We start from the raw sequence: 17,090 nt of genomic DNA, 5'->3' as shown, positions 1-17,090 counted from the left end.
ACTTGCAGCCAGGCTTTAAACTCTGGGGCTCGACAGTCAGGTTTCACCGGGGACGTCCTGTCTGCCTAGAATTTGTCTGCCTAAGATTTGTCTGCCTCCTGCTGCCATCACACTCAGTCATTTCCATTTCCATCTATCAATCATGATTTACTGTTTGTTGAAGTGTGGGAAAATAGTCTCTCTAAGGCAGCCCAGATGAGACCAAAATCAGTACAAACATATTTAAGTAAATTTTAAAATGCACATCAACATGTGCATTTCCTTTGACCCAGAAATTCCACTCTTAGGAATGTATTGTGAGGAGATAATCATACTTGTATACATATACCAGCTGTTGAGATGTCTATCAGGGTGGTTTATATTTGCGAAGAATCTGAAATAATCTAAAAGCCCATTATTAGGAAACTTGAATACATATGACTCACCTCATCTTTACAATGGAATATTGATGTAAGTTTTTAAAATGAAGAAGGGATGAACAGGCGGAACATAGAGGATTTTAAGGCAATGAAACTATTCTGTGTGATACTTTAATGCTGCGTACGTGTTGTTATTTATTTTACCAAGCCCATGGAATGTACCACACCAAAAGTCTACCCTCATGTAAGCTGTGGACTTCGGGTGACAATGATGTGTCCGTGTCCGTGTAGATTCATCAGTTGCAGTAAGTGGACCACTCTGGCGAGGTGTGTTGCTAATGGGCAAGACTGTGTGTTGGGGGGGACAGGCAGTATATGGAAGATCTCTATACCCTGCTTAATTTTGCAGCAAACCTAAAAGTGCTCTGAATAATAAAATCTTCCTCTGATCATTGGTGAGTAATAATATAAGTTGTAAAATCTATTTTTAAAAAACATATAAAACAGAATACTTAATGAGGTTCATCTCATACTGTTAAATTTGAAAATCAGGACAGACGATAACATGTAGCATGCATAGTATGATAAAATTTTTTATAAATATATGTATACATATGTATCAGATTAAATCATATGCATGTCAGTTTTAGTTTATTGCAACCAAATTGTGGGACAGGGTTAGTAGTTTCCATATGACCCTGTACATGGCGGGGCTCCCCACCTCCCAGCTTACTGGCCTCAGGTCCTGTGCGCGTCTGTTTTCCTGAACTGAAAGAAGGACCTACAGCCCTCTTTAGTGCAGCCACTTACCCACTCCTGAACACAGGCGGGTAAGCCAATAAGCCAGTTGTATGACTGTGACTATTTTTATTGAATTGATAGATGGCTGAGACCTAGGAGTGATGAATTCTCTAGGAAAAGAAAAGTGACATGCTAGAGAAATGAAGCCAATTAATTTTTTCAGATAACTGAAGTGTAAGCCTATAGACATCCATATTTTGGGTATTTTACATGGCAGTCTTTCCAGAATATTCATTGACTAATTTACTAATATTCATTTACTGTATTTATTGTGTGCTTACTCTTGACCAGGCATTGGTCTAGGCATCCTTCTCTACCCTCTTAGGCAGAATATACTGAGCATAATTTAACCTTTGCAGGATCTTTTTAATGAATACCAATTCCGGACTTTGATGTCAGGGGTATTTGGATTGTAGGATTAGATTTATTTGTCGCTGAATCCTTACCTGTTCTCCCACTGCCTGGTCTTGTCTCTGTACCTTGTACCCCCAAGATGGCTTTCGTGTTCTTCTCCATGTTTCTTCCCTTCTCTCTCTTGTTTGTCCTCTCTGCTGTGAAATTCCTTTAACATCTGTGGGTCTGGCCTTTAGCACTGTCTTTCAAACCCTCTGATGCTCGCCGTTTCCTTCTCCCTCTGACTGTAACTCAGAGGAAATCTGAAGGCTGCCACAGGAAAGACTTAACCTATTGCTTCCGAACTGGGTGCTGGAGTCCAAGGGTCTTAGGTACATTTGGAAATGGGCAGAGGTGTTTCACTTTGGTTGACAAAAGGGCTGGGGTGAGCATATGACATTTTGTGAGTAGGGCTAAGAGTACTGAATACCTTGCAGCAAGCTCAAAGCTTTCAAGGAATGGAAAGCACCTGTTCCTTAAAAAAGCTGAAAGGTCTCTGATTCAGTCCAGTTTCTCCTTTTATGATGAGGAAACAGATCCGAATGACTTGTGCGTTCACCAGCAAGCCTGCCATGTCCCAGACATCCTCTCTCCTCGTGACACAAAGGAGGGCGTGGTGCCCATCCGCCAGCCCAGACCAGGACAGATGGCCTAGACAAGGGAAGGCAGACCTGCAAATGGATAATTTCAGTGCACTGTGGCTCAGTAGAGGTCCAGGCAGATTCCCATGGGCGTGTTCACCCTAGGTAATGCAGCCAGTACACTGCAGAGCCAGTGCCAGAACGCAGGTCCTGTTTGCCTTAGTTCTGGCCTCTTTGTCTTATGTTGTAGTTCTCTCTACCATAGAAAATGACTAATTATATTTCTCTCAGAAAGATTTCTGTTTAAATCAAAGAACTAGAAACAGCGCTAATTATCAGGGAAATGCAAATCAAAACCACAATGAGATATCATGGCTATTAACCAAAAACTCTGGAGACAGCAAGAGTTGGTGAGGGTGTGGGGAAAGGGACCCCTGTACACTGTTGGTTGGAATGTGAATTAATACAGCCATTATGGAAAACATTATGGAGGTGCCCTAAAAAGTTAAAAATAGAGCTGCCATATGATCTAACAGTCCCCCATTCTGGGTATGTATCCAAAGGAATTGAAATCAGGATCTCAGAGAGATGCCTGCGCTCTATGTTCACTGCAGAATTCTTCACAGTAGCCCAGATAGGGAATCAACCTAAGCGCCCATCGACAGGTGAGAGGACAGAGAATGTGGTATATAGTGGCTTGCGCCCATAATCCCAACTTCTCAGGAGGCTGAGGCAGGAGGATCACTTGAGCCATAGTGTTCAAAGCTGCAATGAGCTGTGATTGCACCACTGCACTCCAGCGTGGATAACAGAGTAAGACCTGTCTCTTAAAAAATAAAATAAAGAAAATATACACAATGAAATTCTATTTAGTCCTTAAAAAACAAGGGGAAACCTTGCCATTTGTGACTCTATGCATGCACCTGGTGGACATTAGGTTAAGTGAAATAAGCCAGACACAAGATGATGAATACCACATGATCTCATTTACATGTGGAATCTACAAAAGTCGGACTCATAGAAGCTGGGGCCTGGGAGTGTGAGGGGCATGGGGAGATGTTACTCAAAGGGTACAGAGCTTCATTTATGCAAGAGGAAGGAGTGCTGGGGATGGAATGTACATTTAGCATGGTGACTGTAGTTAGTAATACTGCAGTGTTTACTTGAAATTTGATGAGAGCAGATTTCAAGTGTCCGCTCACCACCCTCACACATGTACACACACACAGTAACTATGGGTAGTGACGGTTGTGTTAATTATTTGGATTTGGAATTCAGTACACAACGTCTCCTTATAACAAATGATCATGTTGTATACCTTGAATATATATAATTTGTATTTGTCAACTAAATATTCTAAAATTTAAAAATAAAATGCCTTTTCTATTTACCCACATTAAAAAAAAAAAAGAAGAAGAACTGGAAGTCAAATGGCTTCATTTTAGTGTTCTATAAAGAATGAGTAGCTAAGTCTCCTCCAGGGTCCCAGAAGTTGCCTGATATGTAGACATATCCCTGATCAGTATGTGAACTTAGAAAGAGTCTTGAATTGGAAGAATTGGTTTCAAATTGTTGCTTTGCCAATAACCTGTGTAACGTAAGGGAATTCATTGAACATCTGTGGCTCTATTTTCTTCTCTGTAAAATGAAAGGTTTTGGTAAGTCTGTCAGTCAGGCTGTAGGCTCAGCTGCATTAACAAAGCAAGGCAAAGGTACGGTGGCTGGAATGGGATCCCTGTTTATTTCAGGGTGGTGGAACACTTTGGAGATATGAACTAGCCCTGTGGATTGGCTCCACCTTCCTCAACCAAGTCCAGGAAGCGTTTTCCCATCGCTGTCTTCCAGCTATCGGGAAGAGGGAAAGGCTGGAGAGCTCTGCAGTATTCCTTTTACGATGCGTCATCTGGAAGACAATGTGTCCACTCGCATCCCACTGCCTAGGATTTAGTCACTTGGCCACACCAAGCTGCAAGAAAGGCTGAAAATAGTCTTTAGGTAAGGGGTCATGTTCCCAGGCAAAACCGAAGTTCTGTTACTAGAAGAAGGGGAGGGCCAGGCTCGGTGGCTCACACCTGTAATCCCAGCACTTTGGGAGGCCGAAGCGGGCGGATCACGAGGTCAGGAGATCGAGACCATCCTGGTTAGCATGGTGAAACCCCATCTCTAGTAAAAATACAAAAAATAGCCAAGCGTGGTGGTGCACGTTTGCAGTCCCAGCTACTTGGGAGGCTAAGGCAGGAGAATCACTTGAACCCAGGAAGCAGAGGTGGCAGTGAGCTGAGATCACACCATTGCATTCCAGCCACTCTGACACTTTGTCTAAAGTAAAAAAAAAAAAAGAAGAAGAAGGGGGAGATCAAAGATTGGTGGATGATGGCTGAGAGTCTCCTCCAGTGAGTCCTTCCAGCACCAAAAATCTTGAATCTAGAATCCATAATTACTGCCAGCCTTGAGCCTTTGCTGTTAACTAAATTCCCACTGCTGCATATATAAGAATTATCCAGGTTGTAAGTACGTTCAAAACCCATTTTCTAGTAAATTATGTTATAAATCGTAGGTGACTTTTTAGAATAAAGCACAAAGGGCTCTCTAGGTGGAACTTATTATAGAGAGAGAATGTTGTATATTCTGTCTCTCACACACACACTCACACATACTCTCTCCTGGTGTTAGTAATTTAGCAAATGAGAATGTTGGGAAAGCGTATTTGAGCACAGTCGTTTGTGTGGATATATTTTCGTTTCTCTTGGGTAAAAACTTACTAGCATACTTTCTGGGGTTTATGATAAGTGTGCATTTCGTTCTATAAGAAATAGAACAGTTTCCAAAGTGGGCACACTATTTCACATTTCCATCAGCAGCCCATGAGAGTTCCAATTCTTTTATATCCATGGTATCATCAACTTTTTTCGATTTTTGCATTTCTCTGATGACTGAGGTTAAACAGGCTACTTGATACGTAGGATCTGACCTATTAATCCTTTGATATATAGGCTATTTGTATATCTTTATAAAGTATCTCTTCAGATGTTTTCTCCATCCTTCAGACTGTGGATATTTGTCTTATTGTTACTGTGTTTTAAGAGTTCTGTAAATATCCTAGTTGGAAATGAGCTATCATACACCATAGATGTGTTTCAAATTTTTTTTTTTTAACTATTCTGTGCCTTGTTTTTGCATTTTCTTAGGTATCTTTTGAAGGGCAGAAATTTTAATTTTGGGTGCAGGTGTACTAGCTACAGATTCTTGCAGCTTTTATTGATTTCAAAATTATTACATCTTTTTTTTTTTTTTTTTTCCGAGGCAGAATCTTGCTCTGTCTCCCAGGCTGGAGTACAGTTTTGCAATCACAGCTCACTGTAACCTCCTCCTCCCAGGTTTAAGTGATTCTCATGCCTCAGCCTCCAAAGTAGCTGGGACTACAGGCATGCACCACCACACCCAGCTAATTTTTTTTTTTTTTTTTTTTTTGAGACGTAGTCTCACTCTGTCATTTAGGCTGGAGTGCAGTGACACAATCTTGGCTCACTCCAACCTCCGCCTCCCAGGCTCAAGCAATTCCCCTGCCTCAGCCTCCTGAGTAGCTGGGATTATAGACATGCGCCACCACACCCAGCTAATTTTTGTAATTTTAGTAGACAGGGGTTTCGCCATGTTGGTCAGGCTGGTCTCAAACTCCTGATGTCAAGTGATCCGCTCACCTCAGCTTCCCAAAGTGCTGGAATGACAGGAGTTGAGCCACTGCGCCTGGCCAGTTCTTGTATTTTTAGTAGAGACAGGGCCTCACCATGTTGGCCAGGCTGGTCTTGGAACTCATGGCCTCAAGTGATCTGCCTGCCTTGGCCTCCCAAAGTGCTAGGATTACAGGCATGAGCCACCATGCTCAGCCTCATCTTCATTATTAAAGCTTATTTTCGCTGAATATACAACATGTTTACAGTATGTAGAATTCTAGGTTAGCAGGTTTTTTTTCTTTTTAGAGCTTGTAAGATGCCATCCCACTGTCTTTTGACTTGCATAGTTTCTGATGAGAAGTCTGTAGTGATTCTTATCCTTGCTCTTCTGTGCCTAATTGCATATTTTTCCTCTAGGTGCTTTTACGATTTTATCCCTGGTTTTTCAGCAGTTTGGTTCTGACGTACCTTCACGTGGGATTTATGTTTCTCTTGCTCGGCATTCGTTGACCGTCTTGGATCTGAGAGTTTATCATTTTTGTCAATTTGGGGAAATTTTTGGTCATTATTTCTTCAGGTATTTTTTGTGTTTTTTCTCTTTCCTACTTCTGGAACCTCCCAAGTATACATACTGCTTAATATTGCCACAGAAGTTACTGAGGATCTGTTTTTGTTATTGTTTTTATTTTCCAGTCTTTTTCTCTTTGTGGGTAAGTTTAGAATTTCTATTGCTCTCCTTAAGTTCACTCATCTTTTCTTCTGACTTTTTCGTTTGCAGCTAATCCTATTGACTTTTCCGTGTTTTTTATCTCTGGAATTTTTATGTGGTTCTTCTTTGTATCATTTTTCTTTTCTTATCATTTTCAAGCTTTACTTTAAGCTCTTGAGAACATTTATAAGAGACACCTTAAAGTTCTTTTCTGAGCTGGGTGTGGTGGCGTGTGCCTGTAGTCACAGCCACTCAGGAGGCTGAGGCAGGAGAATCACTGGAGCCCAGAAGTTTGAGGCCAGCCTGGGCAACATAGGCCTCTTTAAAAAAAAAAAAAAGAAAGAAAGAAATAAAAGAAAAAAAAAGTTCTTATTTGAAAGTTCCATTATCTATGTAATATCTGGATCTATTTTTATATACTTTTAGTTATGGGACACATGTTTTACATGTCTAGTAATTTTTTATTAGAAAGTGTGGATTTCAGGTTGTATGTCTGGCTTTTTCATCTTCCTTTGAAAAGACTTGTCCTTTATTCTGACAAGCAAGTAAGTTATTTACAGGTTTAGTTTCAAGTTTGTTTTTAGGCTTTTTAGAATGACTTTAGAGTAGTAGCTTCTACTTTTGGGTGACCTTTCTGAAGTCTATACTGAATGCCCCTTCTGTTCAGTGACAGCACTCCACCGTGGCAGACCCACACTCAGCACCCTTCAGCCCTGTGTGAGCTCTGGGCTTGCCAACTCACAGCGCCCCGTCCATGGCAGACCCACACTCAGCACCCTTCAGCCCTGTGTGAGCTCTGGGCTTGCCAACTCACAGCGCCCCGTCCTTTCCAGTCTTCAGAGCTGCACCATCTGCACATATAGCTGAGTGATCAGCAGTAAACTCAAGGGCTCCCACACAAACCCTTTCTCTGCTTAGCTCCTTCCTTTCTAGGTCTCTGGATATAAGAATTATCCAGTTTGTAAGTAGGTTCCAAAACCATTTTCTAGTATATTATGTTATAAATTGTAGCTGGGTTTTTAGAGTAAACCACAAAGGATTATGTAGGTGGAACTTATATAGAGATAATGTTGTATATTCTTTCTCACACATATACTGTCACACTTTCCCTCCATTGTTGCTAGTAATTTAGCAAAATAAGAATGTTGGGAAAGCATATTTGGGTACAGTCTCAACCTCCTTGACATCCGAAGCCCTGCTTGGGATTCTCCTGCAGTGTGGTCCAAAAAGTGCCATTGGGTTCAAGAGTTCAAGTCATGTTTTCCTTCTCTCGGGTCACAGTCCTTTGCTGTGTGTGAAAACAGTTGTTAGATTTCCTCTGAGCAATATTGCAGTTGTTCACATCAAGACAGTCCAGTCCCAGTTACCCTGAAATGGATAGAAGAAAATTACTGCTGCTTTTTATTCGTTCATCAGTTGGTGGACATTTGGGCTGTTTCTACCTTTTGGCTATTGTCAGTAATGCTACTGTGAACATTCACACACATGTGTTTGTGTCTGTGTGTTCTCAGCTATCTGGGATGTATAGCTTGGGATGGACTTGCTGGTTCTACGGTAACTCTGTTCAACATTCTGAGGCCCCGCCAGACTGTTTCTAGAATGGCTATTCCATGTTGAATCCCCACTGATGATGTGTCGTGTGAGGGTTCCAGTTTCTCCACATCCTTGAGTTTGGGTTTGGATTTTGTTTTAATTGTTGTGGTTTTTGGTTCAGGTGGTCTCATTTTTCCCCGGTGTAAGCAAACACTGGAGCCAGAGGATAGGCCCTCCGAGGATGAACAGGCTCCTTTCTGCACTGGCGATGCGGCGGAAAACTCAGCGAGTTCCGTGCCAGGTGCAGGGCCTGCTGCCTTTCAGCAACACTACCCCATGAGCATTTGTGTCTTTAGGCTTCCCAGGCAGTAAGGCCCGTAAGCTTTCAGGCCGCTGCTCTGGCTTCTGTTTTGTCTCTCACCATGAAAATCGAGAAGAGACAACTGAGACTATTCCCCCATTGCAGGAAAGACAGCCAGGCCCCTAAGCGCCTGTCAGCTGTGAGAACAGCCGCTTGCTCCTCCAGAAATGCACCTGACCAGGAGAATGGGATGGTGAGATCACGATGAGTCCCAGATTGTGATATGTTCGTATATCTCCTTCGTGTTCCCTGGACCTTGCCCTGGATAAAGTAGACCCTCGCTGAACGGTTTGCCATTGGTTCTAGCTGGACTCCATCCAGGTGCAGCAGCACAGCTCTCTAGAAGGCCCTGCGGGAAGCTCCCTCCCCTCCGCAGAGTAACCACTGGAGGAGATGCAGTGCCAGCGTCTCCACCTCCCTGTGCCGTTAGCCACACAGCAAGGGCGAGGTTTGTCTTAAGACGCTTGTCACATCCTTGGCCCTCCGTTGATGGGATATTTGATAGTCATGCATATGCTAATATCTCAGGAACTTGCTGTGGTAACTAAAATATTAACTAACAGAGAATTTTTTTTTTTTTTTTTTTTTTTTTTTTTTTTTTTTTTTTTTTTTTGAGACGGAGTCTCGCTCTGTAGCCCGGGCTGGAGTGCAGTGGCCGGATCTCAGCTCACTGCAAGCTCCGCCTCCCAGGTTTACGCCATTCTCCTGCCTCAGCCTCCCGAGTAGCTGGGACTACAGGCGCCCACCACCTTGCCCGGCTAGTTTTTTGTATTTTTTTTAGTAGAGACGGGGTTTTCACGGTGTTCGCCAGGATGGTCTCGATCTCCTGACCTCGTGATCCGCCCGTCTCGGCCTCCCAAAGTGCTGGGATTACAGGCTTGAGCCACCGCGCCCGGCCCCCAGAGAATTTTAAAGGCGAGATTTTTGCAGCATGGTCTCACTGAGAATGTTGCGGGGATGGAGGAGTTGTCCCTGCCCCTCCATCCCTGGCATTGCGATTTGATTTTGCTCTTCATCCAGCTCGCTGCCCTCTGGCTGAGATGCTCTTTGTCTGAGAAGAGTTGCGTTTTTGCAGAGCTTTCTGGAGCGCTGGGTCTGAACTCTTATTTTGCCCTGTAATTATTGCTGCTAGATCAGTTAGCTGATTTTGTGGATCTGGTATATGAAGTACTTCACCTTACACTCTGAAAGCAGAAATTATACAACGGCTGCCCCTAGGTCTTTGCCTCAATGTGAGAAAACGTGAGGTCGGCCTCGAGCACCAGGTTTAGCACCAGGGAAAAGACAGGTCTATGACGCGGAGCCGCCCGGCCTCTCCTGCCGCAGACTGTTGATCTCTCCCGGGAGAGAGGGAGGCAGCAGAGGGGAGAAGCAATGTCAGCAGCTTTTCTCATTCTCTTGCTCTCATGCTCTAGATATTGTTCTTCTTTTAAGTGTCACCATTTTGAAAGATAGCGAAAGATTGAAATAACCTTGCTTCTTAGGAGAAACAACTTCTATGGTTTTCTTTTCCCCCCGCAAAAAGAGGGTAGGAGAACAATAGGAAGAGATCTGAGCCAGTGGTGAAGTCCAGGCGGGGGGCACGCAGGCGTCTGTGCACCCTCAGTCACTGTGTGCTCCCGGTGGCCTGCCTGCAGCATGAGCATCAGCTTCCCTGCGGCTGGGAGGCAGCTTTGTGCTGGGATGGAGAGGTCTTGGCTTTCTCCACCCCCCATCTTGGGGTTGTCCTAGTTTGAGTCTTTCTTCTGTTCACCCGAGAGACTGCAGGGCCTTTGTGCCGTGTCCCTGTCAGCAGCTGCTGCGGGCCAGATGCCCAGAGCACATGTCAGGGAAGGTCCAGCCAGTTCCCGGCTGCTTGCTGTCTCCGGGCATTTCAGGGACCTCAGAGCCACTGCTTCCTCCTCCCAGGCTGCTCACTGTCTCTGGCATTTCAGGGACCTCAGTGCTGCTGCCCTTTCCCCCTGGACTGCTCTGTCCCCCCGGCTGCCCCTGCCTCAGGTGTTTCAGGGACCTCAGTGCTGCTGCCCCTTCCCAGATGCCTTTCCTCAGTCAGCAGCACCCCCAGAAGGGAGAGAGATGGTCCAGGGCTGTGTCCTGGTCCCCGCTGTGTGTGAGAGGCTTCTCCTGCTGCCCGTGGAGAGCATTGCGTCCTGTGAGCAGCCTTTACTTACCCTGGACTCTCCCTCAGCCTGCGGTGCAGCCACCGAAACAGCACTGAGGCCCGCGGACTGGAACAGTTTTCTCTGCACTGTTGGGATGACTAGTTTGTCCCCATGCAACAGACTTGGTAACTTCACGCCCTTCCCTGGGGCCCCCAAACCGTGCTGACTCCTGAGGCTCATGAAGGCCAGCTCGCCCAGCATCTGGGCTTGACACCAGCTATGAGATCGCTCCCTGCTCAGTGCAGGTCATTGGCACATCTCTTCTGTCCCCAGGCCACACAAAAGCACCGGTTCCCTCCCCTTGCCTTTCTGTGTCTTCCCTTTAAAGTAAGTGGCATGCTTCAGATTCCACTTTCAGTGTTCTTCAGCACCATCGAAAGATCAGTATAATCAGAGGAGTTGGGTCAGGAGGTAGAAACAGTCCCGTGCAGAGGCAACTGGATTCTTCCCTGGCTTGCAGCATGAAGTGAGCCCACCAGCTCCTGGAGCAACGCTTGGCTCAGTGAGGCTATTGAGGACCTGCTGTGAAAGGGGGTCTCAGTTTTCGGGGCCTTGATGGAATTTGGGAAGACTATTCAGGCCTGCCTGCACCAGCGCAAGTCTGGCCACTGTGTGGTGCAGCCCCTGGTCCCCAGCAGTGTCACCTTCGTTCTCCTGGGCCTCCTTAGGCCCCTCACCTGAGGCCCCTCTGCTGGCTTGGCTTTGCCTCTCACTGCAAGCCTGGTGGTAGGTGGCAGGATTTACCATTTCCTCTCTAGAATAAAGAACATGCTTTCCAATCAGTGGTGAATAAAGATATAATTTTAAAAATAAAAAGAATAAGGAGCAATTCTAAAATTATGCATTTTATTAACAATTGTGGTAATTTAGCTTCTGGTTAATTGAAGTTTTACGATACTATAACCGTTACTTTTACCTCCATAAGCCACTGGAGAAAAAAGAAATTTTGTTTAGTTATGGGTTCTGGTTAGCTGAGTTTAACTGACATTTTATTGTCTTGACATATTTTTCTTCTCTTCTTCCCAGGGAGATGCAGTTAAAGACTTGATGCTTCGCTTTCTGGGTGAAAAAGCTGCAGCAAAGAGACAAGTCCTAAATGCCGACTCAGTGGAACAATCTTTTGTTGGATTGAAACAGCTAATCGTAAGTGACAATGTGTTTGATTTCAGTGTTGTGATAAGTCCTGCCTGCCTTCATAATATTTTCTCTAGAAATTAATTATTTTGAATATTATTCATAGCTTTTGCACATAAGTAGAATTTTGTTGGAGTAGATGCCAGTCCTGTGCACCAAAAAGCATCATATTAATACATGGATACTTCTAAGCCTAATTAGTTAAAAAGCCATTATTGGAAATGATCAGATTACTCAAAGCAGCATATACTTTGATCGAGTATGCTTCATCATGTATAATAGAGATAAATGATTTGTGTTCGTTTTTAAAATATATTGCATTTTCTGCATTTTGTATAGAAAATTTATTGAATGGGTGAATTTCTGAACATTTTTAAGTTTTGTCATGAATTCTATAAGGTTTTTAAAATTCGTGGCTGGGCGCAGTGGCTCACGCCTGTAATCCCAGCACTCTGGGAGGCCGAGGCGGGCACATCATGAGGTCAGGAGTTCAAGGCCAGCCTGGCCAACATGGTGAAAGCCCGTCTCTATTAAAAATACAAAAATTAGCTGGGCATGGTGGTGCGTTCCTGTAATCCCAGCTACTCAGGAGGCTGAGGCAGGAGAATTGCTTGAACTGGGACCCGGGAGGCAGAGGTTGCAGTGAGCCAAAATCACGCCACTGCAACTCCAGCTTGGGCTACAGAGCGAGACTCCATCTTAAAAAAATAAAAAATAAATCATTAATACTGGATCACTGATCCATTGCTGTACAGGTTGATTTGATTCCAGTGAATTTATAATCTTAAAGGCAGCTGGAATCGTGTTGGATAGCTTTTCTAGATGAAGGAGAAGATATTGGAAGTTTGTCGTATATGTTTCCCTCAGGAATCCTAAGGCAGCCATCGGGTAAGTACTCTGAAATGAGAGCCCCGGCTCACGCCGAATCTCAGCTCCCCAGTGCCGTCTCCTTAGGGGGCTGTGGAATTGCTCTTCTTGCTCATCCAGACGGTTGCCTAGAGTGAACTTAGCAAAGCCATGCTTCCATGCCTGCATGCAGTCAAATTTTAGGAACTAGAATTTGCTTAAAATAGGTGAAATCTGGTTGGGTGCGGTGGCTCACGCCTGTAATCTCAACACTCTGGGAGGGCGAGGTGGGTGGATTACCTGAGGTCAGGAGTTCAAGACCAGCCTGGCCATGGTGAAACCCCATCTCTACTAAATATACGAAATGCACTGTCTTGAAGGGGTTTGGAGAGTGAGGTCCTTGATTTTGGGAATAAGTCCCACCGGCTGTCTGAAACTCGTGTTCACCGTGACTGTTGAATTTCAGCAGCACATGGTCCGGACTCACTCTTGATTTGGGTGAACAATCTGGAGGACATATATTCACCTGTCATCCTTCAAAAAAGAGAATGGAATTTCCTAATTTACTTATTTTTCTAATAGTTCCCCATCTTGTTTTTCTCAATTGTTACTAATTCTTCTGCACCGAGCTTCAGATTTCACCTTTTTTTTTTGAGACAGTTTTTTGCTCTTGTTACCCAGGCTGGAGTGCAATTGTACAATCTCGGCTCACTGCAACCTCTGCCTCCCAGGTTCAAGCGATTCTCCTGCCTCGGCCTCCCACATAGCAGGGATTACAGGCGTGCACCACCACACCCAGCTAATTTTTTGTATTTTTAGTAGAGATGAGGTTTCACCATGGCCAGGCTGGTCTTGAACTCCTGACCTCAGGCGATCCACCCGCCTTGCCCTCCCAGAGCCCTGGGATTACAGGCGTAAGCCACCGCACGGGACCAGATTTCACCTATTTTAAGCAAATTTTAGTTCCTAAAGACATAATAGTTGAGAAGTTTAGAAATTTCTTGAGGATTAAACTTTATCGCCCATTGAAATGACAGGTGAAGGTTAGCCTATGAACTAAAACAGAAAACTTCAAAACGAAAATGTTTGAGGTTTATTTTGGAGCAGGACGTGGCTCAGTCCCCGCTCAGAAGCGACTGTCTTTTGTGTGAAAACGGTGATATGTAAATCACTTTACTGCACAAAGACTACAGTGAAATTCAGAAGAAAATAATTCCAGTATCCTTTTGTGTTCCATCACCTCTGCCTCTGTATTTGAAAGTGAGGTAGATGGCCGGGCGCAGTGGCTCACGCCTGTAATCCCAGCACTTTGGGAGGCGGAAGCGGGCGGATCACGAGGTCAGGAGATCGAGACCATCCTGGCTAACACGGTGAAACCCCGTCTCTACTAAAAATACAAAAAACTAGCCGGGCGAGGTGGCGGCACCTGTAGTCCCAGCTCCTCGGGAGGCTGAGGCAGGAGAATGGCGGGAACCCGGGAGGCGGAGCTTGCAGTGAGCCGAGATCGCCTCCAGCCTGGGCGGCAGAGCGAGACTCCGTCTCAAAAAAAAAAAAAGAAAGTGAGGTATAGCCTGTCCGCATTCTGCCAGAAATGACTGATGTTCGTGAGGCCGAAATCCTGAGGCAGAACCACAGGAGAGGAGTGATTTCTTGATCTTCAGCAATAGCCTTTAGCAAAGTAACAAAATTTTTTCCTTAATTGACTAGTTCTCTTGAATTCAGACACATCCTTATTATGTGTGGTTTTGTGACTTCTGTGCCACTTGAGAAGCTTTCCTGGGTTCAGTATGGGTTGGGGGCTGCCAGCTACACTGACCAGGCCACCTGGAACCCCTTCGCGTGGGGCCTGACTCCCACTGGTGATCCCCTTCGCGTGGGGCCCGGCTCCCGGCTCTGATCCCCTTCGCGTGGGGCCCGGCTCCCGGCTCTGATCCCCTTCGCGTGGGGCCCGGCTCCCGGCTCTGATCCCCTTCGCGTGGGGCCCGGCTCCCGGCTCTGATCCCCTTCGCGTGGGGCCCGGCTCTGATCCCCTTCGCGTGGGGCCTGACTCCCGGTGGTGATCCCCTTCGCGTGGGGCCCAGCTCCCGGTGGTGACCCCCTTCGCGTGGGGCCCGGCTCCCGGCTCTGATCCCCTTCGCGTGGGGCCCGGCTCCCGGCTCTGATCCCCTTCGCGTGGGGCCCGGCTCCCGGCTCTGATCCCCTTCGCGTGGGGCCTGACTCCCGGTGGTGATCCCCTTCGCGTGGGGCCCAGCTCCCGGTGGTGACCCCCTTCGCGTGGGGCCCGGCTCCCGGCTCTGATCCCCTTCGCGTGGGGCCCGGCTCCCAGCGGTGACCCCCTTCGCGTGGGGCCCGGCTCCCGGTGGTGATCCCCTTCGCGTGGGGCCCGGCTCCCGGTGGTGACCCCCTTCGCGTGGGGCCCGGCTCCCGGCTCTGATCCCCTTCGCGTGGGGCCCGGCTCCCGGCTCTGATCCCCTTCGCGTGGGGCCCCGCTCCCGGCGGAGATGACCCAGATTGCGGTTGTGTGAGGGCCTGTCCGAAGCACAGGCGGGGGCTGCACTCCGCTGTGGTGTCACACAGTGACATCGTGCCCTAGGTTCCTGGATTTTCTAGTCCCTCTCTTTTGATTTTAAACTTCTCTTTGACTTTCTGCTTTCCAGTGTTCTATTGTCAGCAGATCTCTTGCTTCCTAAGAGAGCCTAAAGGAAAAAAAACTAGAGTCCTCCCCATTTTACTCAAGTTAGTTTCTTATATTCTTCTCAGTCTTGATTGTTAACTTCCTTTGATCCCTGATCTTTTCCCCAAATAAAGAAACCTTTTTTGGAGTCTTGCCCAAAAAGCCTGTTTTTGAAAAAGTACCGAACCTTGGCAAAGCAGCCTCAGTTACTTGGATTTTATCCTGACTTCATTATATGCATGAACTGGAGGTGACATGTCATCAGTGTCAATAACAAATGCTGTAACTTGTAGGGGGAGACAGAGCCAACCTACAAAAATGAAAAATCTGTAATAAACACCGTGACAGTCAGGAAGCGTCTGTCTTGTTCACCAGTGCATCTGAGGACCCAGCATGGTCGGGCACCGAATGGCACACAGCGTCTTCTTGAATAAATAAAGGGATGAGGGAATGATAGTAAGAGGACCCCCCGTCGGTAAGCTACTCTTTTAATAAAGAAGTAGCACCAGAATGTTGGGTTTAAAGAAATAGAGAAGGAGCTCATACAAAAGGATAGAGCAGGGGGCCGTTCCAGGGAAGGGGGCGCAAAGAGTGAGGAGGCGAAACCACAAGATGAGTCTGGGAAAGATGGAACGTTTCTTCCTCTGCAATGACAGAAAAGGAAAGGAAGGATTTGATAGGAATGCAAATCGAATCTAACACATTTTCAAACTGTGATTCTGAGAACCCTCGGGTTCCAGGGAGGTGCCTTGGGGTGACTGGGCACGGCCTGCGGAGGTGACTTGCTAGGCCCAGTGTCACGCAGAGCATTTCAGCGGGATCTATTTTATACATAAGTCTCTCTTGAGATGTCTTTTTTTGGGGAGTGGGGGAAAAGGTGGATGAATTTTACTATTTAAAAATTTGAAAAACTTAACATAGTCCAAAATGCTCACTTTGTAGATTAAAACACTAAGATCTGCAAAGGTGTAGAGGTTGGCCCCAAACAAATGTCCTCGCTTCTGTTGCCAGTACCGTCCCTGCTGCCCAGTGTCCCTTACGTGCCAGTACCGTCCCTGCTGCCCGGTGTCCCCTACGTGCCAGTACCGTCCCTGCCGCCCGGTGTCCCCTACGTGCCAGTACCGTCCCTGCCGCCCGGTGTCCCCTACGTGCCAGTACCGTCCCTGCTGCCCGGTGTCCCCTACGTGCCAGTACCGTCCCATCCCTGCTGCCCGGTGTCCCTTACATGCCAGTACCGTCCCTGCCGCCCGGTGTCCCTCACGTGCCAGTACCGTCCCTGCCGCCCGGTGTCCCTCACGTGCCAGTACCATCCCTGCCGCCTGGTGTCCCCTACGTGCCAGTACCGTCCCTGCTGCCCGGTGTCCCCTACGTGCCAGTACCGTCCCTGCTGCCCGGTGTCCCTCACGTGCCAGTACCGTCCCTGCCGCCTGGTGTCCCCTACGTGCCAGTACCGTCCCTGCTGCCCAGTGTCCCCTACGTGCCAGTACCGTCCCATCCCTGCTGCCCGGTGTCCCTTACATGCCAGTACCGTCCCTGCCGCCCGGTGTCCCTCACGTAGTTCGCGCAGCCCAGCGGAAAGAACAGTTGCTGGTGGTGGTTTTGCTCGTTGACTGCTTCCCACCAAATGACTCAGTATTTCTGAACCGTCGGATCTATGCGCTGTGGGAACTGTGCTTTGCAATACAGCTTCTAGGACTGGGTTGTATCCAGGGGTAGGATTTGCCCATGAGAAGACCTTATATCTGATGGGATTGAAACAAACAAGTTCTCAATTGTGTTTCTTCGTGTATTCATTGAGCAAACACTTATTAAGCCTCTTCTCTTTCAAGCAGTAACAAAGTTTGCTAAGTTAGGGCTCTTGCT

At 46.7% G+C, this 17,090-nt stretch overlaps 2 protein-coding genes across 7 annotated transcripts in view; one reads left to right on the top strand and one right to left on the bottom strand.

Moving 5' to 3' along the window:
• Positions 1 to 17,090, bottom strand: part of EIPR1 (EARP complex and GARP complex interacting protein 1) — a 608,423-nt gene that overhangs the window by 186,650 nt on the left and 404,683 nt on the right. The window lies entirely within an intron of this gene.
• Positions 1 to 17,090, top strand: part of TRAPPC12 (trafficking protein particle complex subunit 12) — a 105,375-nt gene that overhangs the window by 9,065 nt on the left and 79,220 nt on the right. For all 6 annotated transcript variants that reach the window (XM_015111613.3, XM_077960186.1, XM_015111612.3 and 3 more), the window contains one exon: positions 11,600 to 11,716. In XM_015111613.3, coding sequence (XP_014967099.3) covers positions 11,600 to 11,716 — 117 coding nt within the window. The remainder of the gene's footprint in view (positions 1 to 11,599; positions 11,717 to 17,090) is intronic.

This window comes from Macaca mulatta, chromosome 13 (assembly GCF_049350105.2).
Source record: "Macaca mulatta isolate MMU2019108-1 chromosome 13, T2T-MMU8v2.0, whole genome shotgun sequence".
In the NCBI taxonomy this organism is placed as follows: Eukaryota; Metazoa; Chordata; class Mammalia; order Primates; family Cercopithecidae; genus Macaca; species Macaca mulatta.
Note: the sequence above shows the minus strand (reverse complement) of the source record. Positions and strands in the feature narration are given on the sequence as shown.